The sequence below is a fragment of the Pinus tabuliformis genome, chromosome 3_2 (genome assembly GCF_031772625.1).
Source record: "Pinus tabuliformis cultivar Carrire ecotype Pingquan chromosome 3_2, CPIR1, whole genome shotgun sequence".
NCBI classification, from domain to species: domain Eukaryota; kingdom Viridiplantae; phylum Streptophyta; class Pinopsida; order Pinales; family Pinaceae; genus Pinus; species Pinus tabuliformis.
In genome coordinates, this window is record NC_142302.1 from 224,603,362 (window position 1) to 224,630,274 (window position 26,913).

General features: G+C 39.5%; 1 protein-coding gene across 4 annotated transcripts in view; it reads left to right on the forward strand.

Moving 5' to 3' along the window:
- Positions 1-2,348: 2,348 nt before the first annotated feature.
- The window catches only part of LOC149180524 (putative magnesium transporter NIPA6), a 155,438-nt gene continuing 130,873 nt past the window's right edge, over positions 2,349-26,913 (forward strand). The window contains exons 1-8 of one of the 4 annotated variants that reach the window (XM_089416160.1): positions 2,349-2,543; positions 3,038-3,320; positions 3,406-3,584; positions 3,768-3,824; positions 3,915-4,068; positions 4,162-4,322; positions 4,485-4,612; positions 4,781-4,918. In XM_089416160.1, the coding sequence (XP_089272286.1) occupies positions 3,422-3,584; positions 3,768-3,824; positions 3,915-4,068; positions 4,162-4,322; positions 4,485-4,612; positions 4,781-4,918 (801 nt within the window). In that variant the 5' untranslated portion in view covers positions 2,349-2,543; positions 3,038-3,320; positions 3,406-3,421. Of the gene's footprint in view, positions 2,544-2,571; positions 3,321-3,405; positions 3,585-3,767; positions 3,825-3,914; positions 4,069-4,161; positions 4,323-4,484; positions 4,613-4,780; positions 4,919-26,913 lie in introns of those variants that run through there. The other 3 variants (XM_089416162.1, XM_089416159.1, XM_089416161.1) reach the window with 3 other exon arrangements.

Genomic DNA, 26,913 nt, shown 5'->3' on the forward strand with positions numbered 1-26,913 from the left:
AAACTAGATCAGTCTCGTACTCACAATGGGTTCGCTTCCAACCACTACCACTATAACCTCTAGGCTTGTACTTATGCCCCCCTCCCTCACTTTTTGTGTTCGTATGTTCATTCCCCATTTCTCTATTTCGACACCCAATCACCCATCTCGTTCTGCTCCTCAGTTCTCCTTCCCTCACCCTCGATATTTCCTTTCTCCATTGCGCCCCCTCTTGAATGTTCTTAGTGTAATCTTCTCAGAAAAGACCAGGGATTGATAAACAGTTTTAGGATAAAAGGAATAGCTAAAGCTTATCATAAATTGGTTTGCTATATCATCAATCAACAACATTCAAAGAAAAGCTCGACAACATCAATAATTAATGTACCCATTTGGAATAGGAAGTGCCCTCCTTGTGGGAAATGGTGGAGAAGAAAACTGCAAATTCCCCCAACCCCATCATCCGTAGCGACTCTCTCAATTAGAAGAAAGAGACAATTCTCAATCAAGAACTCAAAGGATAGCAGGTACATCTCAACAAGAATCAATGAGTGCGCTTCTTAAACAAACCAATGGAATCATTTAGTTGTTGTTGCATATTAATAAACATCTGATGAATTGTAAATATATTAATCTCTTGCAACAATACATTAGAGTTTACACAATCAATGTAATAGGATATGTAGGATATAGTTCAACATTTGTAGTAGAAGGAAGTATATGCTGAGAGGATCCAACCAAGGAATCCTCTTACTATCATCCAGAAGCAATGTATCAAGGCATATAACCATTTTTTTCGAAGGAATATAAGATAACCGACTCTATTAAAAAAAATTAATTTAATTTTAAAGTGATATTTAAATTAAACAATGTTTATAGATTTAAATTTATAATAAAAAAACATATAATTTTAATCATTAAACCTATCCAAACTTTATGTAATTCATCTATAATATTTAAATTATAAATACATTTTAAAACAGTACAAAAAACTTATCTTAACTTAATTGTCGAACCAAAAGTGAGCACAATCATCAATGACTGCTATATTCAAATGCATGATGACTCATCACTATTATTCCACTTGGAATTGGAATTACCCACTAGTTTTTAGCAAGATCAAACTTTCACTCTTACCAAATATCTTCGATGACTTGTTTCTTTCCGATAAAAAATCAAACACTTAAACAAACAAAAACAATTATTTCAACTATTATATATATATATATATATATAAAGTGAAGGAAAAAAAACTTATATAACTAATTTATAAATAATAATTAATAAAAAATAATAATAACAATTAATAAAATAAAATGAAATGGGAGAAGCCTAACACAATGTTAATGTGCAACGAAATGAAATAATATTTTAAGGTCCACGAGACTAAAAATAGTCTATGAGATCATTAGTTCCTTGTTTTTGCTTTTTGCAATTCAATACTTTTTCTATTCAAATTGATGATGATTTGACCCAAATTTCCAACAATCCCCTCCCTAAAAAGACAATGCCAAGAAATTGATGCTAACATGTTCTCATAACTTTCTCTGATGTCTTTGAATGCATCACATTCCAAAATGAAATGTTTTTCCGATTCCACAACCCCAATGTGCAAAATGTACACACCCGTTCTTCCCAAGCTTCTTTAGGCCTTTTCCACTGTTCCGTTTCACATCGAAGTTGATGAGAGTTGGTCCTTAATTGATCGATAAGAACCTTTGCCCTCCACGAAATGCTAGCTCCAATGAACCCTTTTTGTTGTAAATCACAAGTAGGGTTGAATTCCTCAATGCATTATTTCTTCTTTCTACCCAACTCTCTTCCCCATACCTTTTTACGAAACTTCTCCATAACAAAATCCTTTAGCTCCTTGTTATTGTGGGACAGGCATTGATGTAGGTATTCCATTTTTGCATCCATGTGTAGTTTTCTTTCATCCATGTTATCTTTCTTTCACTAATGCCTTCATTAAGCTATCTACCTACTCTCATTTGTTCAATTCTTTTTAGGTATCTTATGCGTTGCACCATAGCAATTGCTTCAATGGAAGTTGCTCCTGTTTCACTTAATATTATCTCATAAGGTACCAAACTTTTTATTTTAAACTTGCTCATGATCAAATGTTTTTGGATTTTCTCAATTTATTTCCATTTTGAGACGGGAGTGCTGCTAGCGCACAATTCACACACATATAGCATCACTAAACAAACTAAAAATCCAAAAAACACTTTAATCATTTTCCAATCCCATCCATAACTCACTTCGGAAACAAAAAGACTTAACTCACTTAGGAAACGAAAAGACTTATTTATTGTAATTAAAGACGCTACCCAGCCACTTTTTTATGTGTTTTACGTTCCTCTTACGTGGATATCTTTTGCCGGGTTTTTGAAGAAATGAACCATCGCAGACGCGTAGATTGGAGAGCACATGGATCGAGTCCAGCTCGACACAAACACACTGCTTTCATAGCCAACCTGTTTGGTGGGTGGTGGCATTAGGTAGTTCTGACCTTGGCTTGGGCTAGCCTTGCCCGGCCTCCCTCCTCTCCCTTGGACTGGCAGGTAAGATCTAATCTCTCTTTCCCTCCCTACACAACAACAGTGATTACATTTTAATGACCTCCTTACTGGCTTGCTTGAATGTGTTCAATAAATATTAAGTACTGCCCAAGAATTTTCGAGACGGTACACTTTTCGATTTCGTATTGTGGGTAGTTTGTTCATGGATCTGGCGCTCATTAAGTGATGATTTTTGATTTGGTTCTGGGAATTTTTGTCCATTCTGAAGACCCATGAATGAAACTTACTAATTGATTACTATGGACCATTGGGAATTCTGCTTCGATCTGGCTTGTGGATGAAATTCAGATGTGGACTTGCCCTGCCCGATGGAAAGTAGAGATACCCAATTTAGTATTTTGTATGAATGAGATTGTAGCATATGTGGCTTGCTTTGGGTACAATAATAGTGGGTATTTGTTACAGTCAATATGTTCAGTTGATGCAGAGTTTGATAAGGTATTGATTGTATTTCTATTCTGAACCTTGGGTATCAGAGAAAACGCAGAACTAGGTATCAAAGACCCGGGAGTGTAGTGGCATGCAACGCGGAGATTGATTATTGACCCAGTTGGAAAGAATCCAGCCCTGATTGAAGGCTAAAGTCTGTTATGGCCCTGAAAACTACGACTCAGAAATAGACGTTGGAAGGTCAAATCACAAAGTTTGATTTTTGTAATGGTTACGGCAGAAGAAATTTGAGTCCAATTAACTGCGTTCTCCGGCTCCTGCTCGGATTGCAGACTTCTTAGATTAGCAGGGATCTAAGAACAGTCAGCGGTAGGTATTGGATGTACAATCTTTTGAATTCGATTCAAGGCTGAGATTTTGCAGGTGGCATACTAACTCAGGGTGTAATTTTTAGTTTAATTTTTGCCAAGATGGGAGTCCTAGTGCAAAGACTAAGAGGAATCGAGAGCGGATTGTCGTCAAGCAATCTTAAAGGATGTCTGCTTGCCCTTGTATCCAGTGCTTTCATAGGGGCAAGCTTTATAATTAAGAAGAAAGGCCTGAAGCGTGCTGGAGCAACGGGAGCTCGAGCGGGTAAGTTCTAAATAACTGTCCAAAAGCATGCTACAATGCCCTGGTCGATTAATACTCAGGCATACCTAAGAATGTCTATGCTCTTGGGCATTCATGTACATGGTTGTCTGTTGACACAGGCGGGTAATATTTTTATATTGGGATAGGTTCAAGTTTGAATATGATTTCCTGCTCTTTGTACAGGTGTAGGTGGTTACACATATCTTCTAGAACCTCTCTGGTGGGCAGGAATGATCACTAGTAAGTTTGTAACCTTTTAGCGTTACGTTGAATGTTGTGAGATATCAACATATGACATATGCATAACACAAAAAATTTGACCTGTCGTAGGTACTTGCCATCATTTTATTTTGTTGAAGCAATTAGATAATATGTTTGGTGACCTGATAACAGTGATTATGGGTGAGGCTGCGAACTTTGTAGCTTATGTCTTTGCTCCGGCTGTTCTGGTTACACCTCTAGGTGCCATAACTATCATTGTCAGGTGAGTAAAGTCCAGCACTGCACCTCTGTCAATTTTGTAAGACCACAACTTGCATGCTAGATTCTAAGATTTACTTGTGCTATTGTAATACAGTGCTGTATTGGCACACTTTATCTTGAAAGAGACCTTGCATAAGATGGGTATGCTAGGATGCCTCATGTGCATAGTTGGTTCTACAATTATTGTAATTCATTCACCCCAGGAGCGTTCCATTGATTCAGTCACAGAAATTTGGCATCTGGCTACTCAACCTGGTAATCATCTTCTCTTACATTCTCTTGAGAAGACATCCTTCTCAAATATCACTCTTTTTGTCTCTTTGCGTTTTCTGGAGCTTAGATTGCTTCAAGATGAAAAGGGACACATCTTTGCTGTTTTGAATAGACATCTGATTTATTCTTCCTTTCATCTGCCAGCATTTTTGTTATACATGGTAGCCGTGATAGCTGTAGTTCTGGTGCTAATCTTGCACTTTGTACCACGCTATGGACACACAAACATATTAGTGTATACGGGCATTTGTTCTCTAATGGGCTCAATAACGGTAAAAATACTTTATATCCTCAGCTTCTATTTTTTCTTCCTATTCAAACAAGTCTTTCTTTCAGCTTTGGCATGTCCAAAGTAAAGACAAATTCAGGCAAACAAAAAGTCTCTCTTTGGATTTCCTTCAGTATTATGCTGCCATAAAATGCTGTGATGTTTTTTGCAGGTCATGAGTATAAAAGCCATGGGAATTGCCATAAAGCTTACCATAGAGGGAACAAATCAACTAGTTTACCCTGCAACATGGTTCTTTACTATGATGGCAATTACATGTGTTGTAATGCAACTGAATTATTTAAACAAGGTGAGGTACAGTTTTTCTGTATTTTGAAATGTCCGAAATATAATGTTTATAGTATGCCATTATCCGCCCCCATTTCACATCTTCAATGGATGGAAAACCTTCTAGGGCGCCTTTCTGTCTAGGTTAAAGATCTGTTTTAAGGCAAATTTCAAATCTTGGAAAATATCAAGGAGTTGAGTTGTCTCACCATATCACACATAGATAATCAACTGCAGAAATACATTGAACTTTACCATGCTTGATTGCTTATATTCATGCTTGCTTTGTTTCCCTTTCTTGATTGTGTGGTTACGTATATTTTGTTGGAATGTTCACATGCTTGTATACATGCTCCAGTCCATCCACTTTCTGTGCACTTTCCTTGCAAATGTATGCACCATGAACTAATTAATACCATGATAATGAACAAATAATTCAAAATTACGTTAATTCTGAATAATGTTAATATTATTATTATTATTATTTTTTTAAATTCTAACGTTAGTATTATTATTATTTTTTAAAATTCCGTGGATTTTTTTTAGTGTTTGCATCAATAAAAAAGATATTGCATTCTGTAAATGCTAAATAGTATTTCGTGGTATCTGCAAAGATCATACTATTCTCTCTGAAGATCCTAAATACAGGTTCTATAATCACCTGAACAGATCATCCAAAAATATCTCCCAAAATGTACTCTGACAATCAATACTCTTAAAGAAAAGCGATTTTTCACATTATAATAGATTACTTTTGTTTGTAAATTTAGCTACTAATATATTAATTAGTATACGAAAAGGACATTTTTGCTAGGTTATCTATCAAACCTCTGATGATTGTACCTGTGCTGGTTTCCAATATTAACAGATTTATGCATAATACTAGTTTTTTTTTTGTTATACTCGGAATGAAAGCATGGGAAATGCCATAGTACTTCTCCACATTTCATGGATGGTAAACCGGGTAAACCGTTGGCCCTTATTACGGGGCCTCACTCCAAGGGAATCAAAGAGAGTTGAACCTGTGATCAACAACTAGCAACAATATCAAAGAACTTCACATTTGGTTCTAGACCACTTGAGCTAACCCTTGGGGCTAATACTAGTTTATTTTTCTAGTCTATGAGATTTAATTATAGCAGTGGGAATATAACAAAAGTTGTTTTTTCTATCCTTTTCTGCGCTTCCACATTTCCACATGCAGAATGCCAAGTCCAGAGAGCATTACAACAAAGCCTAGCATCCACAAACATGTAAAGTTTTAAGTACTAAGGTGTTAGCTTTGTGCAACTTGGGAAGTCTACACATTGTCACCTCAGTAGTTCTTCCTCTCTGTTTAGGTTGGCACTTCTCCAACACAAGGGGGGTATCCCAAAGTAGGATTGATAAGGCTATGTAGTAGAATCTCTAGGTGATGCATGGAGAGTAAGACTTAACAAAACATAGGTTGTAGCATATGAAAAAAGATGGAAATGGGGAAAAGGATATGGGATTGAATTGAAAGGAAGAATAGGGGGTGAGGAAAGGGGATGATATGGGACTAGTGTCTATCAATCTATTGGCTATTAGAGTCATGAAATATTGCATGAATGAAGGAATTGGTGTGTCACAATCAAGTTATGAACTACTTTGGATGGCTATATGGTAGAAAGGGCTAGTTTGCCACATTCAACCTTTGGGATGAAAGAACTTGTTGATACATTCATCATTTGGGTGTGTACTTAAGGTAAAAGGAACTAATTTGATGCAATTCAACCTTAAGTGTTTGCTGGAAATTAATGTGTGAAAACTTAATCTTGGAGAGCTAGAGGTGCTACTCATCAAAGAAATTTGAAGGTTCTGTCATATTAGGTTGAATTATAATTCCATTTCAACAACTAGTTTATTAGTTGAAGGGACTAAAACATAATTGTAATAGTAAGAAAAGCAAGAGGGGACACTACTCACATTGTGTTACTCCTAAATGAAAAATATTTCATTAATAGGCCTTCAAATTAGAATGATAGCAAGTGGTTTTCTACACATAATTAACAACAAAATTGAAGAGCATGTACATAACCATACAACAAAGTAGATCAATACCTCATTTCTTCATTAGTTTTCAAGAATTTGATGTACAAAGGAGCTCCTCATCAATCATCTTCAAGCTCTACAATCTCTAACCGCTTGTCTCTTTCACAAGCCTCTGATTCCTATTCCAAATGAAATGGAGAGAAACTCCTCTTTATATAGAGGGAAAGTCACCTCTCTTACAATAAAATACAACATTTGCTAACTCACTCCATGAAGAGTCAAACAATAATAAAATAATGGAGTAGTTAAAGCAAGATCCTCTAAAAATAGCACAAAAAGATGGGGTGCCTCTTCAAAATGAGTGGTTGACCATGTCAAGTGCTCCATCAAATGGTAAATAATTCCTCAATATTGTGACCCTCTAAGATGCATGCATGCAAATACAATAAAATATGCTTGACATGGGATAATGCTCCATAATCACCATCCCAAAATGGTAAGTGGTCTACAAGATGCATGAGCAAGTGTGAAAGATGCCAACTTGATGGATTGCTTCACAAGAAAGGCTTGGTCAAGCCTCCAACAACTCATGTGTGGCCATCTTAATAAATAAATAAATAAATAATCTCCAAGGTAGATGCATCTCCCCAAGATTTTGTGTAAGGAAAGAGTCAACAAGAATAGGTTTATTAATCTCCAACCAACTCTACACAAGTAAATCCCAAGGCAACCAACTCCATGGATGAATGTGCAAGATGTAGTCAAACCTCAAAAAGTAACTGAGCAACCTCCAACAGAACAAATCCAAGGAGAATAGAGAGAAGTGGGGTTTTGACCATGCCAAAATTCCATGAAATAAATAAATATACATCTCCAAGAATAACAAGAAGTGTCTCCACAAGTTTGTCCTCCAATGATATGCCCAAATATAGAATATGACCAAGTAAATGCATGCAATGTGCCACCTTTCCCCTTCAAGTGTGAAAAGGAAGCCAATAAAGTAGGGCACCCAAGTTGTCAACCTTAATCTAGATAAATTAGATTAAGTTAATCATTGAACAATTAAATCAACGTCAACATTTGTGCATAAAGGTTAATGCTCAAACATAACCACAACCCCCCTCCAATTTGTTGAGAAATCAAGAAGCTTATGAATTAGGGTTGATTTCTTTGTCATGATAATTTCTTGTGAATTTGTTGGCTTGTTTATTAAATTTATGTTTTCTTGTTTCATCAAGCAATTACCAAAAGTACATAACATGAAGATCACAAAAGACAAAATAACTCAATGACGTAGGCTCTCCAAGGCAGGGCCAAAACCCCACAAGGAGGAAAACCCAGAAAAATTCCTCTTCTTATAGAATCAAATCAAAGTGAGAAATCCAAGACTCAAGGCCATGACAAAATTCCAATCCTTTAAGAAGCCAAGTCAATCCCTCTCAATCACAGAAGATAGCATCTATTTCAGCTATAGTAGCACATATTATCTGCCACAGAACTTGCAATTTCCTCAGATAACCTCCCACAGAAAAACTTGCATCATCTTAGATCCAGGAAGCTCACATTTCTTTTGCAGATGCACGATCTTAGAAACTCACAAATCCGTACAAGAACATAGCCTCTGAACGTCGCATGTTTCTACCTCAGAACCCATCACAGAAAGCACCGAATTGCTTGCTAAATTGGAGGTGGACGTATGCCAATATATAGCTGTTCTCATATGCGAAAAGACACGTCCTTTGAGTGAGCCGACTTGGTTTCTTGAGATGAGCTGATCCAAAAAATACATTTTTAAAAGTTCTTTTTCCTTTTTCTTTACAAGAAGTCCAAATAGGACTTTGACTCAATAAATCCTAGAAGCATGAAGAACATGCTTATCTAATGAAATATTATTATTTTTTTTTACATCAAATACATAATGATACAAGTACATGAATAATTGTGAAGACCGAACCTAGTTACATTTTCCAACACAATTAGTCATCAACAAAATAAATCACCATGAACATGTGTGCCATGAAGTATTTTACCATGTAAATAAAAGTTGTTCTCTACAACGAAACTCCACAATGATAACAACAAATCATAAATCCCAACCTAAGTTACACCACCACTAATGGATTATTACATCAAAATTAATTAGTACCCCTGGCTCCTTCTAACACAAACTTAGCAAGTAACACATCAACAAGGGTACTAACATCATGAAACACATTTCCCCATATGTGATGTCTAACAAATATTACGTCATAAAGTTAAACCACCTAGGAAAATCCCACAAAGGTAACATGAACCATTCCACCATAGCAACATGATAATAGAAGGGAACATAATGAATTGTTAACCTATCTAATCATCAATTATGTTGCCCATCACAGATCCAATCCAAAAAGACCATGTAGAACACCCCATCCTAGTGACACCAACATCATACAATAACCCGCCAAGTCTTGGGAAATATCAATAACAATGACATAAAACATCTACCTCCTACCACCTTCATCATCAAAGATAAGCATATATACCAAACTACCATAATGAAATAGTATGCTCCACATCCATAAAAAGTGCAAACAAGAGGTGATCAACAAGGCAAGCACATGTGGGAATACTAGAATACCGAGTAGTAAGCATAATCATCCAACTAAGCAGAAGTGAGACTCCCCCAAACCAAAGACCTCCATCAAATGATATGATGCCATGAAGATAAGGGGCTTCATGAAGATGAATCCCCACAAGTTGGTCCAATAGCTCCAAGGAACCAACAACAAATTTACATCATTTTGTTGAAAATCACAATGTGGAACTCCATACAATGTGAGGCGTAACCAAGAGTATTGTTGCTCTTTTTCCCCATGGTAGAGTCTCTACCTTGCATTGCAACATCTGGTGTCGAGTGCAGGGTTGAGTTTCCTAATTGTTCTCTCATTTTCTTCATTCCCACATTCCGCTGTTGCTCTTTTTCCCCATGGCAGAGTCTCTACCTTGCATTGCAGCATCTGGTGTCGAGTGCAGGGTTGAGTTTCCTAATTGTTCTCTCATTTTCTTCATTCCCACATTCCATGTGGAATGTGACATGCAAAGATCCTTGTTGCTCTTTCTCCCCATGGTTGTGTGTCTCCTCCTTGCATTGTTGCATCTATTGCCAAGCGTGGAGATGAGTTTTCAAGTTGTTCTTTACTTCTTTTGCATGTCTATTCATTCCTTTGTTTGCATGTCCACATTTCTATATTCTATATGTAGAATGTGGAGCCTTGATGCTCTCTCTCCTCACGTCGAAGTCCTTGCATTCCTGCATCACTACATCCAAGGGCCAAGTTGATCTACCCTTTTCTACATTTTTGCATTTCCACATTTTGCATACAAGATGTGGAGTACAGAAAGTCTTGTTGCCCTTTCCTACCATGTCCAAGTCTCTACGTTTCTACTTTGTTGCATCCTATATAGAATGTTGAAGCCTTCCCTTCCACTCTATCTTCATCAAAATGTAGAAACCTCATTCATTGGTTGACTCTTCATTTCAAGTTTAGACCGCTTCTTTGCCCTCTCAGTTCCTTCATTGCTGCCTAGGGAAGATTGATGCTCATGGTGTGTGGAGATATGTTCGTTGGACTTGAAAAACCATAATGACCCCTCTCCTAGTTTGTTGCTTGCATATTATGAATGCACACTTCCACTTGCTCCTCTCATCAATATGCTTCCTTCCACCCTATACCAGGGTTTCCTTATCTGATTCGTGGCTAATCTATTCACCAAACAATTTTCTTTGAGCTTTACATGGAGGGGAATGATTAATGGGATGAGTGAAATGCTATTGGCTATTCCTTCTAGGTCTTATGAGAGTCTCTAGTTGTGCATGAGCTTGTCAACTTGGGTGCTATTCAACATTCATCTGAGGGCGTTCACCAATATGAGGGAGTCTCCTTCCACTATCAATTTGCTGCACCTATGATCAGAGGCAATGAGAGGCCTTTTTCTAAGACTACTAGTTTAGTTGCATTATTGGTTTCTTCCTTGAGAAACCTCACAAACACCCTAAGGATATGGCTAGAGGAGTCCCAAACAACTACTCCTAATCTTGATGGTCCCAGATTGCCTTTTGAGTGCCACCAAAATTGAGTTTTATGAAGTTCAAAGAAGGGGGAGACCATGCTTCAAGGGATGTGGCTTGAGGTATAGAAGAGGTTGTCTTCTCTAAAATTTTCTTAGGGTCAATGTTCCAAAGATAAAAAATTATTTGTTCCCTATCAGATCATTTTTGCTTGTAGTTGCCATGAGAAAGAATGGTTAGTTTCTTCTATTTTTGAGAAATTATTGCCCGTAATACCTCTCCTCCCATTTTTCATCTTTAAATATACATTGCTGTGTTCTTTCCAAATTCCCCACAAAAGAAATCTTGGAAGAATATTCCAAGATTTGTTTAGGATTTGTTTTTTGAAGGGGGAGGAGTGCCATTTTTCTATGGTTTTCGAAAAGTTATTCCTTCATTTCTTTGCTTGAAGGTAATGGAAAAAACGATTCCATAGAATTTCTGTTTCAGTGCATTGATTAAATTAATGTTCTTGTGACTTAGCCTCTTGATTGCACATGAAGTAGATGGGTGGTCCTTCAAATCCTCTTTTTTGAAGCTTATTCTAGGTTAAAACTTTCCTTTCGGCTAGTAACCAAAGGAAGGTGGAGACTTTTGGCATATTGCCAGAGTCGATATTTGTTTCAAGGTCATTCTCTTGCATTTCTATATCCTTTGTTGACTCCTTTGAGTTAGAATTGTACCCCTCATCTTCTACGATTTCCAAGTTCCAATATCATATCTCCTCCTGGAAATTTAATAGCTGTTTCTTTTTCCGTTCTTTTTTGCTCCCCTAGATTAGGTTTGGGAGGAGGCATGACTATACCTTCAATTGTAGCTTCTACTAATTTGCTTTTTGTCGGTTCCTGCTTTGATGCCTCTAGGGCCATTGGTGGTTGCTTGGTTGGGAATCGGGATGCTTCTTTACTAACATTATTTTGCTTGGAACCTTAACAAAGCCTTGTCTAAGCCCTCTTCCTGTTTTTTGGCATTGGCTACAACATTTAAAGGGTAGTCCCTGAACAAAGGTCAATGCCATGGCATTTCCTACATCGGAACGGAATATCCGAATATGTTCTTAGTTTAGAGTTTGTGTCCACTCTGAATCTTGGAGACTCACGCAAACAGATTTAGGAAGGGTTCTCGAAACATTCATATAAACACATATTTGAGCATAAGCAATATAGTTACCTACTTTGGTGATTTCAAAGGTTTTGACGAAGCTTCTAATGTACTTTCGATTACCACAAATGTTTCATCCCAAAATTCTTGGGGTAGACTCGTAGAGAATACATTTGTATCCTTATTGGTGTTGCAATGAAATCCTCCTTTTTAGGGCTGAACTTTTCTGTCTAGAATCTCAGATGCAGACCTACGGAGTTGAAGTAGGGACTGTTCCCAACTATGTTGTAGGAAACATCCAACAAGGGCGTTTCGGGTCTTACTGCTACTGGAAACTCTGAAATATGGCCAAAACTTAGCCAAAACATGGGTAGCTGTATTGTACGACATCCCCCAAGTTGGGGATGTCGCACAGTGCGACGTCTCACATTTTGGCTGAGTTTCAGGCTTTTTGAGTAGTGTTTCGGCCATTTGTTTAGGCGTTTCGCGGGCCCCATAGGCGGCCAACCTATTTGTGGTACCCGCTTTCTAGCTAAAATAGACTTGAAAAGTCAATTATTAGTTGGACAAAAAATTCTTCCAATCCATGAAGTGGTTATGTTGAACAAGCATCTTCTATTTTTGATGATGAGGATGAGGATGATGATGATTGATTAGTGATATGTAATTTTATTTGTCTTTAGCTGATGTTTTATTTCAGTTTTAGCATATATAGACTCATGTATAAAGATTGGTTTTGGAATCTTGGATGTATAGCGTCATCCATAAAGGTTTAATTTTGGATACTGCATCATCTAATCATCTACAAGGGTTAATATAGACTTAGTTTTCCTTATAAATTATCTTTTTTTTTGATAAGTAGGAGACGAACCTTCTATTAATTTAACCAAAATACATAGTTTACAAAGTGTCCCAGTCAGTAGGGACGACAGAAAACTAGGGACCTAGGCCCACAAAAGCCCTACAGACAACCCACCAGGGGTCCACAAAAGGACCCATAGTGCACCCAACAAACGGACCCGACAACCATAGTTTTAAAATTCGGCCGATTCGAAACGGAAACGGCCGAGTTGATCCGTTTCATTGCCCAGAAATGTGACTCGGTGGAGGAAACGGTTCAGTAGGCCGAGTCAGCCATGACTCGGCCGAGTCATTCAATGACTCGGCCGAGTCATGGCTGACTCGGCCAACTCGGCCGTTTCCGTATTGACTCGGCCGAGTCATAACCAGTGGCTTGTAACCCCATCAAAACAACGATTTGACATTTTTTTAATGAAATTTTGAAGTGTTTGCTGATTGGTTTGGACTCCAATGTGTTTTATGAATTAGTTAAATGTTATTTGGGGTCCATTTCCCCCTCCCAAACCCTATTTAACACACTCACATGCTCTCTACTATTGATATGCTATTCAAATTTCATGGTAATGTTAAATTCTTAAAGTAAAAGTGACATTCTCCTTAATCTTCATTTTCATCCTTTTACTTAAATTTTTAACATTACCATGACTCAGGATGTTTGAGAGTGGTTTCGACCTTATTGGATTTCATATGGAGAAAGTAGAATTTTAGATTTCATTCAAAATCCAGCAGACTTGTCAGTTTTTCAGGATTTCAGGATTGGAGGATTGCAATGTTTCCATTGAATTTTGTCATGTATTAGGGTATGGAACTCGTATTTAATCAAGAGCACCAATCCCTCTATGTACCTTGATGTTAGTGACATTGGTTGTCGAACTCCTCTGGGATTCGCTCCCAAACCAGGAGCTTCTGAAAATATCACTCCCGCTCCCGTTTTCGCTCTCGCTCCCCACTTTCGCTCCTGCTCCCAACTTCCAAGTAACACTGAGCCAAATGATGTTGGAAACCCTAGCAGTAGCCAGTAGTATTGGTCACAAACTTTTGTTGTAGAGGCCATTTATAGCCTCCTTGGTTATGTGTTTTTGTTTTGATCTCTATATCATCATCGTGTATGTATTGGACAATGCATTGGGTGCCATTTTGATGTAATGGATATATTCATGAGCCTACTTTGATCATATGTTGTCGTCTATCTATATTCTAATGCTGTGTGTTTGGAAACATGAATGAAAAATCTTTAAAATTATGTGTTTTTATAAAAAAATAAATATTTAATGTATTTTTTACAACGACCGAGTCACTAAAATCGAGCTGGCCGAGTCGATACCGAGTCAGAGTCGGAGTCGACCCTTGGCCGAGTCAGAGTCGGAGTCGACCCTTGGCCGAGTCAGAGTCGGAGTCGACCCTCGGCCGAGTTTTAAAACATTGCCGACAACAACTGTAGATTGAGTCCACTAAACAAAATCGGGTCTGAAACCCTTAAGCAACAAGCCCGAACCAATCCCCGTTGTTGATTACACAACCCCAATCCAACGACCATCGTGGATATCGCGTGGACGAGAAGCACGGAGGTCATCGGGTGGTTTTCTCTCACCTCTCGATGCAACGTGTCACACAATGAGTGGAATCGGAGGCACATTACAAAAAACCAGATACCATTCTTGTCCCGTGCGATATACCATTTATGGTTTTGTATTCGAGGTTTCGCGGAAAAAACCAGAACGCTCAGTCGCCAAGCGAAGACCGTCCGACCATTCCCGCAGACATTTCTGAGCCTTCCGCCTGGAGTCTCCATCAAAAACCCGTTGAGCCAAATGCACATAGGCAGCCAGATCTGTGGCGCTGCCCGATTCGTAACCTTCATCATTCAACTGAAAGTGAACAGAGTTGTGGAGAGCAGCCAAAACCAAAAATTGTAGACGAATTAGGTGATACCATCCTCCCGCCTGTCTCTTGAATCCCTTCGATCAGTTCTATTCATCCACAGTTCCATATCTTTGGTTGCCAGGTAGAAACAGTCCTCTCACAGTTTTCCAGCAGGTAACGACTCCCAGGCATGCCGAGAATCCCTGTCCTTATTGGTCACTCCTTCGTTGGCCAACCGATCCGCTAACATATTTGCCTTCCTTCTAACATGAACAAATCTTATCGTTTTAAGGGTTTGCAAGTGAGAGTGGATACGGTAAAAAACCTGCAGTAGCTTCGACACTTTATTTGGCGAAGTTCCATTGTGAATTTTCTTGGCTGCTCTAATGATCAATTCCGAATTTGCTTCAATGATAACATTCTGTAAATTTTCCTCCACCAGGAACTCCAAGCATTGTTCTAATGCGAGGAGTTCAGCCATGTTATTGGTGCCTTTTCCTAAGTGGCAATGGAAGATGTATTTTGTTTGCCCCTGATGATCTCTTATGGCACCCCCAAAGCCAACTACCCCTGGATTGCCCTTAGAAGCTCCATCAATGTTTACCTTGAAGAAGCCTTGTGGAGGGGGCTTCCAACTACTGGCCCCTGTTTTTTATTGTTCTCACTCCCTTTATTATTCCTTGAGGATCGATGGATTGAAGTCCCAAATTTAGTATAATATTCTCCTCGTGAGGCAGAGGAGGATCCTTGGGAATTGACCTCAAAAGGCTTTTAACTGTTTCTTTAAGCTGTTTTAGAATTTGATTGATTATGTGCTGGGGCTCGCTAGCTTTATTTTTGAAGATCCGCCTATTGCGCTCTTTCCAAACATTCCAAATGACAAAGCCTGGTACTAGCATCCAAGCTTTGTTGATGATCTCATTCTCTGAGAAGTTCTTCCTCCAGTTTTTCAATGTGTTGGATATGCTGAGACTGTCCCTGTCGGTTTGTTTGAAGATTGAGGCCACCCAGTTCCACACCTTAGCAGAGAAAGGGCAGAGGTTGAGAAGGTGTTCAATTGTTTCCTCATGTGAGCCATAGAGGTGACATTTGGAAGGGCCAATGAAGCCTTTCTTTAGTAGGTTTTCCCAAGTTAGGATCTTTCTTTGATGCACAAGCCAAATGAATAACTTTATTTTCATCCAGTGAGGAGTTTGCCAAAGCTCCTTCCAGACTTGTTCTGTATTCACAAAGTTAAAACCTGTGATTGCCTGTTTTGCTTCTTTGAGGTTAAAGTTACCTTCATTGTTCTTCCCCCATCTTAGTTGGTCAGGTGAGGAGGAAACCAGAATCCGCCTATGCTCTAAATCTTGGGTAAGAGCATCTGCCTTGGCCTTCAAAGGACTCTCATCACTGTAACCTAGGTCCTTCCATTTTCTCCATTTTACATTATTACTTCCCTGGTCCCAGAAATCTTTTACCAATAACAGACCTTTGCTCTCTGTGTCTCTCTTAAGGGCTGCTAGGTCATTCCTGTTCAGGATGGGTTCCTGTTGCCAGCTGTCCTCCCAAAATCGAGCACGGTCCCCTGCTCGGATTTCCCAGAAACAGTGTTGCTGAACAATGCCTTTATTCTCCCAAGCAAGTTTCCAAATGTGTGAGCCCCTAATCTGTCCTGACATTCTGATATGATCCTTCTCCTGCCAATCCTTGGCATACTTTTGTTTCCAAAGTTTGGCCCAGGGGGCATTCGGCTCCTTGATCCATCTCCACCAGAGCTTAGCTCCCGAAACTTTGCTGAGAGTTTTCGGGTCATGCAGCCCCAAGCCGCCATGGCTTTTGGGCCTGCAGAGCTTGTCCCAGGCCACTAAAGCCCACTTCTTCTTCTCCTCCCCTTTGCCCCATAGAAAGTCCCTTTGTATGCTCCTTATCTGTTGCTTAATACCTTGAGGAGCAGGGAGAGCTGCAAACATGAAAATGGGAATGGCCTGTAGGACTGCCTGTGTGAGCACAAGTCGCCCTGCTAGGTTTAAGGATCTGCATGTCCATTTTCTGATCTTGTCCTGAAGTTTATTTAAAATTGATTCCCATATTTTCTTGCTTAGAGGTTTGTCAGTAAGAGGAATGCCAAGATATTTGGACGGTAACTGTTCCCTTTGAAAACCAAGAATTCTGGTAATGTTTCTTTGTATAGCAATATTGGTATTAAAGAAAAAAACTTTTGACTTGTTGAGGCTTACCTCTGTTCCTGCTGCCATAGCAAAGTCGTTTAGTATGTTTTTGATTGCTCTTGCTTCCCTAACTGTGGGTATGCCCTGCAACATAGTATCATCCACAAATTGTTGATGAGTGTTAGCCTCTCCATCCGGGGTGAGCTTGATACCCTAAATTCGACCTTCAACATTTGCCATTTTGATTGCCCTACCTAGCCCTTCCATCATGAGGACGAAGAGGAAAGGTGAGAGCGGATCTCCTTGTCTGAGCCCTCTAGAAGGTGAGAAGGGACTTGAAGGAGCTCCATTAAGCAGAATGGAGAAGCTGGTTGTGGTAACTAGTGCCATAACCCATCTAATCCAGTTTTGGTCAAAGCCATAGGCTTTTAGAATAGCTCTAATATAAGACCAGCTAAGTTTGTCATAGGCTTTCGCAAGGTCCAACTAGATGATCATGCTTGCTTGTTGCATTTAAGAGAGTGTACCACCTCATGTGCTTGGATGATGTTGTTGAGAATTTGTCTTCCTTCCACATAGCCTGTTTGCTCTTTCGAGATGAGGGAAGGTAGCAGGGGCTTGAGTCTATTAGCTATCACTTTGGAGATGATTTTATACACCACATTGCATAATGCTATGGGTCGAAATCCATCCGGAGTCATAGCATTTTCCTTTTTGGGGATTAAAGCTATGAAGGAGGCGTTCAGTGCTTTCAGAACCTTTTTGGAATTTCTCGAGTCTTCCACAACCTCAAGGATGTCTTGCTTGACTGTATCCCAGCAGGTTTTGAAGAAGTCTACATTGAATCCATCCGGGCTTGGTGCTTTTCCACTTTGCATTTCCTTAATCACCTCACTGACCTCCTCTTCCGAGACCGGTCTATTGAGATTGTGGTTGTCCTCTCTGGTGACCAACTTGGGAATATACTGGGTGAATTGATCAATGAACCTAGATCTATCCTCCAGTGGCTCCTTTGCAATATTGGAGAAGTGTTGAACTAGACTCGATTCCATGTCCATGTGAGATACAAGCTCAATACCTTGAGAATCCTTAATCTTTGTGATTCTATTGTGTGCCCTGTGTGCCATAGTGGATTTGTGAAAGAACTTTGTGTTTCTTTCTCCCTCTTTGATCCATTGAATTCTAGATTTTTGTCTCCAGAAAATTTCCTCTTGCAGACAGTGATCCTCCCAATCTTCCTGCAGAGAGTTAGTTAGTTTTTGCCTCTCTTCATTGAAGCCCTCTGTGATATTGATCTGATTGATTTCCTGTAATTTCTGCTCAGTTTCTATTCTGGCCTTGAGGATATCACCAAATTCCTTTTTGTTCCAAGCTTTAAGTTTGGATTTAATATGTTTGAGTCTCTGCTGGAGCATGAACATTTTGGTACCCTGAATATTTAACTCCTCTTTCCACCATTTGTCAATGTTACTGATGAATTTGGGGTGAGAGAGCCAGGCATTTTCGAATCTGAAGGGCTTGTTTCTCGGAGTGCCCATAAAGGTAGCTTCTAGCTGAACTGGCCAGTGATCCAAACCTCCAAAGGGCATAATGGAAGCGGTGATGGCTGGTCCAGTGAGGAGGAGATCCTCAGAAATAATAAATCTGTCAAGTTTGGAAGCCACTTGAGAAGCCCCTCCCCTTTTATTGTTCCAAGTGAAGGTTCCATTTATAGTCTCAGTGTCCACTAGTCCCATGTTCCTAATGAAATCTTGAAAGGCTTTAGAGTCTCTGCCTAGCTGTCTAGTGCCTCCTTTTTTTTTTTTTCTCCGAAAGAGATCTTATCATATTGAAATCACCTGCAACTATCTAGGGCATATTGGGATGTCTTGCTCTTAGACCTTCCAGAGAGGTAAGAAGCTTGAGTTTATCTACTTGCTTCTGAGGTCCATAAACATTTGTTATCATGTAAGTCTCCTTATCACCTACAGGACTACACACCAAAGATAGATAGTTCCTGGATGCTTCAGCCTCCAGGATTCCAAATTTCTGTGGATCCCACATCGTTAGAATCCCCCCTGCCGAGTTATTTGCCTTAACCTCTAAGTACTCATACTTGATTAACCATTTATTATGAATTTCTCTTATTTTATCCATTGAACATTTAGTCTCCTGAATAAAGACCATATCTGGTTTTTCTTCTTTTATTCTGTTACTCAGATTCCTTTGTTTCCTTCTACTACCTAAACCTCTAATGTTCCATGTTGTAAGCTTCATTAAGAAAGGTTAGTAAAGGAGTAGTTGGTAAGATCACTCATCTTACTTGAGTTAATCAGTAGTTTTCCACATTCCTTGAGCAGTTCATTCTGTCTTTTCCTTCCTCTTTTCCTTCTTGAGTTCTTTGGAGATTGTGCTTGTGATTTCTCCATCATTTTGACCCCACTTTGCTCCTGGCTTTCGTGGTTTCTCTTGACACCAGTTCCCTTCGATTGTGCCCTCCATAGAAAGAGCTGTTGAACTCGATCATAGTCTTCTTTTGGCAAGGAGTCCACTCCTTTGTTCCTGCCTTGTTCCAGAAATAGTTCTAGATCCAGATTTTCCCTGTCTAGAATCTCCTGTAGTTCATGGTCCTCTGTTCCTGCCTCACTTGGAGTCATCTCATAGTCTTTACTGATCTCCATGCAACTTGGTAGATCCTCCTTCTGCTGGTTGTTTACTGTGATATCCTCCATTTCAGCTTCCGTTTCTTGCTCCTTAGATGCATTCTCCTTGTCCTGGACTGTCTCCACGTTCTCCTCTACTTCCTTTAGGATTTTGAAACTATTGTGTCTTGTATTTCTGTCTTCACTGCTTTTCTTGTGTGGCCGTTTACCCCCTTTCCCTTTGGCCCCAACCTTGGTAAAACCCTCGTGATCTCTATCCAAAGAGGTTTTCCCATTGCCTTCCATATTGTTTGTTGGGCAGTCTCTAAATAGATGGCCGTGTTCATGACATTTGCGGCACCTGAAAGGTATGTGCTCATAGTCCACCGTTTGCACCCAATCTTCATCATATACCTCTAAAATTATTGCTTCCGGAAGGGCTCCAGATAGATCCATTTCCACACATATTCGGGCAAAGGAGGTATATTTACCTTTGAGAGTTGCCTCTGATATCTTCAGAAAATGCCCTAGCTTGTTGCCTATGGTTTTCAAAGATTCTGGTAGCCAGTAATCCAGAGGTAGTGAATATAGTCTGATCCAAACCGGTACAGATGTAAACGTTTCATGTTCCGGGACAAAATTCATCATCCATGGCCGCATGTAGAGTCCTTCCACCGCAGAGAAATAAGGCCCCCCCTCAAACACTCTGTCTTTGTCCTCTAGGTTTGCGAACACCACTGTGAAGAAGCCCTTAGAACCTAGATGTAAATGTATTTCTCCCTTTGGCTTCCAATGGCTCCTAATCCAGATGTGTAATGCCCTCTCTGTTGGCCATAACCCCATGAACTTGCAGATGATCGCATGTTCTTTCATATGGTCCCTGTGCGCTTGAATCGCTAGATCACTCAATATGACCCGGGGAATGATGCTCGATTTGGGTTTGCAGACTCCCATAGTTCTTGTGGAAGTCATTTTTCCACTGCCGCCTCCCTTCTCCTTTTCTTTACTTGTTTCCTATTGATTCCCTTCCTGATCCTGGGATTCGTTTCTTCCAACTGTCTCCTTGCCTCTTGCTTCTGAAATCTTTTTCGACGGTTTTTTGAAATGCTTCCCTCCTGCTTCCTTGCCTCCTTCTGTGACTACTTGACTGTAGGAGGGAGCGGCGCTCCCCCCTGTGCGTCCTGCCATGGAACCCTAATGCAAAACCCTAGTGTCAACTTCGATCCTCGTTCAAGTTGCAGAGCCTAATGTAATTCACATATGAATTGAAAAATCTCCTTCTAAATTATCATCTATGGTTCTTATTCCTTTTTTTCTTGCAAGATAATGTGTTATTCATTCACACACACACACACACACACACACGATGTTTTGGCTGACGTTTCCATTTTTCGAAGGTGATGTTTCTAAACGTATCCTTTTCAGAAACTCCGAAACGTTTCGTTGTTTCATGCAACATAGGTTCTCAAAGACGCGTTCTATATCCTCTATGCTTGCAAAGATTGCTGTAAAAAAGCACTTGGAGCCAAGCTGCAGATCTAGTTGGCCCTTGTGCTTCCGTTATGAATTTATCCTCCACATTAATGCTTTACTTGAGGGCCAAATCCCTTGAACTTCCCTATCACCATATGATCCTTCATGTACTGTATGTAGCTTCCAATTTTCAGTGAGGTAGCTTCATATCTTGGGTTTTGAAGTGTTTTGGCTAGGCAACCTCCAGGGCAATTTTCTTTAGATCTGCAGATTGGAAAGTGCTTTTCTGCCTTCTGCTTCTGTACAAGGCTTTGGGATTCCTTTTCCTTCACCACTCATTTGCTTGGTCTTACTCAATTCCCTAACAGTACATCCTTGAAAGAGGGTATCTTCATGTGGCTTCTGTCATTAGTATCCTATGAACCAGTGGCTAATGCTAATTCTGTGAACCAATGCCATTTATGAACCCTACCTCTCGCGCTTCCACCATGTTTCACTCTACCCTTCTACACCAATACAAATTTATCTTATAATAGCTTATTACATAATACATACCATAGTAAATCCAGATAAGAAATACAGCCCAACCTATTGGAAACTAAAAGAAAGAAGGATGGACTATTCTGAAGCTTGTCCTTCCACCTCCTCACAAATCTGTCATCTACCTGATCTAACAGTTATCCTTCTTTTGACAAACCATTGGCCTGTTCATTCCTTTCACTGTATGTATGACAAAAAGACATAGAAATGAAATCTGATTTTAAGGGACTGATCTCATCAAATATAGGGCGAAAAAGGAATTTGTCACAAGAAAAAATGTCCTCTATCCACTTGATAACCACTTTTGAATGCCCAGAAACTTGATTTCTGTGAACCCCTTTTTCAACTGCAAAAATAAGTGCAAGCTTCAGAGCTATAAGTTCTGTGACATTGTTAGACCCCCTTCCCTGGCCCACTTTAAATTTCAACCAATGAGAGTCTGACAGGTGCACTGTTCCCCACACCCCCTCCACCTGCCCATCTCCACAGATCTGTGGGCCCTCTTGAGCTGTTCCCTTAATCAATTATTATGTCATATTTGCAAATATTTGCCTTGGGTTCATACTGATTTTATGCAATTATATTTGATTGGAAAATCTGTTTTCATGTTCAAGTTGAATACAAAATAGATGTCCATATTAATTTATAGAATTTTGGTGATTGAAGTAAAATATCATTTTATGAAGCCCAATCAAATTGATGATATTTTTAGAGTTGGGGCTTCCTCTGTTTATGCCCCAATGATTCTGGTAGCAGAATGCAATTGGTGGGAACATAGTGATACTGTTGAGTTAATACTATGCGCCTCTGGTTTTTGGGACGGGAACTGTGGGGATGGGGAAACACATTGCTGGGATGGCTAGAGTGCAGCCCAAACTTTTCAGGGGACAACGGGTTGGGGATGGCAATGATATATATATATATATATATATATTAAAACTTCAGAATTCACTATAAAAATTTGTAGTTGCATGTAAGCATAGCACACTATCCTATATAGTATAATGCACAGTGCATGCACTTGCCAGTTCAGAAAAAGCTGAAGCAATTTAAAAAAGGGCCAAGTGACATTCGATTATTGGCCCCTACACACGAGTAAAATGTAGTTTAACTTCGACAATTTAAGTTTAATTATTTTCAATCTACAATAAGGTTCATGCGGGTCTATATGGCAAAGAACTGTCTCTATAGCAGATTTTCTTCTTCATATTTTTTGTTTATGAAATTTTTGTTAAAACTTAAATGACATTCCATTCTGAATAGTTTAATGATGATTATGTTAAAACTTAAAAGACATTCCATTCTGAATAGGTTATGCAGATTTTTACAGCTGTTTTGAAAACCACTACAAAACACTTTGGTTCTGTAAAGAGATTAGATACACAGTTCTTATTAAGAAGAGCGTTGAATAAGAATTTATTTAGAATTTAGTACCCAATCTGAGTCATTACGATCCGATTGTTTTCACAATTTTTGAGTTGGGACGGTGGAAGAAATGGATTTGAATGACTTTTGGAAACCTATAAACAATATGTAAAAGCTAAGTCACCTGACACGGGGATTCGGGATTCGTAGGATTCGGGATTCGTAGTATCGGGTTCAGACACGTTGACCCCCCGGAACAGGACACGTAAGATTTGTTATATATTATTTTTTTATATATATATATATATATATATATTAAAAATTTGATATTTCTTACACAAATTTTAATTAATAATACAAATTTATTGATTTCAAACATAGATCTTCATCTATAGCATGCATAGTACATACAAAATTCAAATACGTGTCGATGGTCACATAAATCATGATTCATAATTCATAACTGAAAGACAACTTACAACTACAAGATAGTAAGATAAACACACTGACAATTTTAGTTTTCTCATTAAGTCATCAAATCAAAATGTGTTACATAGGTAGTGCTGGTGCAATGCCAATGGCAAATAGAAATAGAAAATATAAAACAACTACAGGTATACAAGCCTCAAGGCATCAATCCTCATCATCAGCATCAGAATCAGCATCAATGTCCTCATCATCATGGTCCCCACTGCTCTCCTTTGCATCCTCCTCCTCCCCTGTATCCATAGTCGCCTCTGCATCTGTTGCTGTGGAGGATGACCCCTCTAAGTCATCAAATCTAACAGGTTCTAGCATTGGATCATTGAGATCCATGTTGGCCAATGCCAACTCAACACTGGTGTACAGACCCATATCATCAGGAAAGACATCCCACATCTTTGTTTTTCCCCTCAACCACTCTTCCCTCTACCTGTAAATAAGACGAAGGTTGGTGTGCACATACACCATTGTCTCTGCCCTAGACTGCTCAAGCCTGCTCTTCTTCACACTATACAAATTCCCATATGTGCTCCAATTCCTCTCGCAACAAGAGGATGAAGTCACTTGAGAGAGGAGCCTCATGGCTAACTGTTGAAGAGGAGGAATTGTTGCCCCATGATTTGCCCACCAAGAATAGGGCTTCTTAGCCCCCCTGTTTCTAATCACATCATAACCTCCAAATCGACCACTGCCAGTGGAAAACTCTGCAAAGGCATCCTCCACCTCATCAAGCAATGCAGTATCCTGAAAATTCCACCTGAATGCCTCTTTCCTCCCCTGTGAGATTTCACCATCCATGTGAGGAGGGAATTTGCGGGAAGGTCCACCATTCAGCCACTCATGGCTGTAGTATTTGGGGTTCAATGAGTGAGCCAAACAATGTGAAGGTGTACAATTCTTGTCCCATTTGCTGACAAGAATATTCTGTATAGTATCACAGAAGGCCTCTGGTGATGTCTCATACTTGGGGCACTCACTCTGTAGAATAATGCTCCTCATAGACTCCATCATGGAATCCCATCCCTCATAAACCTCTCCTAGGATGGGTTTGTCTGTATCTGCAAATCGAAGCAAAGAAATGATAGGGTCCATGATCCGAATAATTAGATCTACCCTCTCCCACCAAGCATCATCTAGCACTGTGTCCTTCACTCTTTTAGAGGCTACCTGATCTGTCTTTCTCCAAAAAGACCAAAACTCATAAATAACCATGGACCCAAGAGTGGCCTTGACCTTCCTCAACCTCTTCAACATCATGAATGAAGAGGCAAACTGTGTATCAACAATCTTCAACAATGATAGATTGGTGTACTCCTTGTAGATAGTGAGGGCATTTGTATGATTTTGCACAAAGTTACGGATATGTCTTGCATCCTCAATAATGCTTCCAATCCAAAGCACATCAGAAGCAATGGATTTCAGTGTTAAGTTCAATGAATGGACAATGCAAGGTGTCCAAAACACTTGTGGATATTTATCTTCCACAATCATGCCAGCAGCCTTACAAACAGGTGCATTATCTGTAATGATTTGCACACAAGAATCAACACCTACATCTTCAATAACTTTAATAAATAACTCACCAATAAATTGTGCATCCTTGTATTCTCCAAGTGTATCCACTGCTTTCATGAAAACTGGACCACTCAAGGAAGACACCATGAAGTTGATGATTGGGTGTCGTGCTGGATCTATCCATCCATCAGAAACAATGCTAACCCTAGATGTTGGCCATGATGCTACAATAGGCTCAAGCATTTTTTGCACCTCTTTTTTTGCCTTCGTCAACAATGTGGTTCTCAGCTTCTCTGACCCAGGAGGCACATACCCTGTTGGAGCCCCTTGAGTTAGAGCTTGGCACATCTCAATAAATAGAGGTGAGCGTGCAACATTAAATGATATGAAGTTTTGATAGAAGAAGAAGGCAATGGTGAGATCAAACTCTTCCCGTCTCTCTTTTTGGAAAATCTTGTCCATTGGACCAAGTGCAATTGCTCTTCTTTTTGCTGCTTGTCCCCTAGTAGAAGTAGAACTCTCAAATGGAAATTTGGTGGTGGCTTTTCTCAAAAATGGAAGGGGGTCTTCATTCTTGGGTTTTCTTGATTTTGAAGCCACATTTTCCATACCAACAGTGGACTCCTTTTCCAATTCTTTTATCTTTTGTAAAGAAACAACTTTACAAGCTCCAATCCGACAACCTGGTAAAGCCAACAAATGTGTTTTCACACAGAAATATGTGCTTTAGAAAGCAATGTGACAAAACTTGCATCTCCATTGCACATTGCCTCCTCCCTTACCCTTGGTGTTTTTCCCATCCTCTCTTGTGACATATTTTCACAATGGATATTTATCAATGTTGTCTTTAGGTCCTCTTCCATCAACATTACTTGCAGCAGACTCTGATGATATTGGGGGAGGAGGGGCATCTCCAATGGAGACATTCTTGCCCTTCCTTTGCCCCCTAACTGCTGCCTTTGATTGAGCAATGAATACTGTAAAAGAAATGAACAAAACTTGCACAAATTTGTAAACAAACAAACATATACAAACTGCTGTAATAGAATAAGAAATGCAAAAAAATGGAGCTGAAATGCACTTACCTGGTGCTTGAATCTCCTAGCTGAACGCTCTACTCCCTTAGCTCCTTGCTCCAAACCCTTCTCTCCTTGCAAACAACTGAAACAATACAAGCCAAATGATAAACAACGTGACTGAAATGAGGAAATGCGGCCTTTTTTAACCCGCGGGAGTCCCTTTTTGGCGAAACGAATCCTGGAAATTGGGACACGCAGGCAAAATTCGGGATTCGTTTAGGATTCAAAGAATCCGATTTTAGGATTCATCTTTTGGCCGAATCGTACCTGACACGCCGGATTCCGGTTCGCCAGGCCATTTGGACGAATCCAGTTACTTAGTGTAAAAGCTGAGATGACCCCAAGAATGAGAAGAACAAGAGAAATAACGACAAGGATCAGCCTTTTGAAATGTTGCATTTCTTATTTTTTTGACACGGAGACATTGCTTGCTGTAATGCTGTTGCTGAAAAGACTATAATTAAGTCACCACGCATCCAAATCAAAATCCATCTTACAAAACCCATGTTTTGAGCTGCAACTTGTACATTAGTTCTACATTTTGTGCAATACCAAAAAAATGGTTGGGAAAAATGATCATATTATCCAAGCGTCAGTGTCGATTGTTGAAACTGAAGATATATGCCCAGAATATCCCTGAAATCTGCCCAGAACATCCTCAAATACTGTTCGGATTCTGGAATGTTCCTGAAATCTGCTTGGAATGTCTTGGGGATGGCCAGCTGATGAAGTCCTCAAGAGTTTGGGGATGTTTCTTCAGCAAGTCCCCCAGATCCTGATGAAGTCCTCAAGAGTTTGGGGATGTTTCTCCAGCAAGTCCCCCAGATCCTGATGAAGCCCCCGTTAGTTTGGGGATGTTTCTT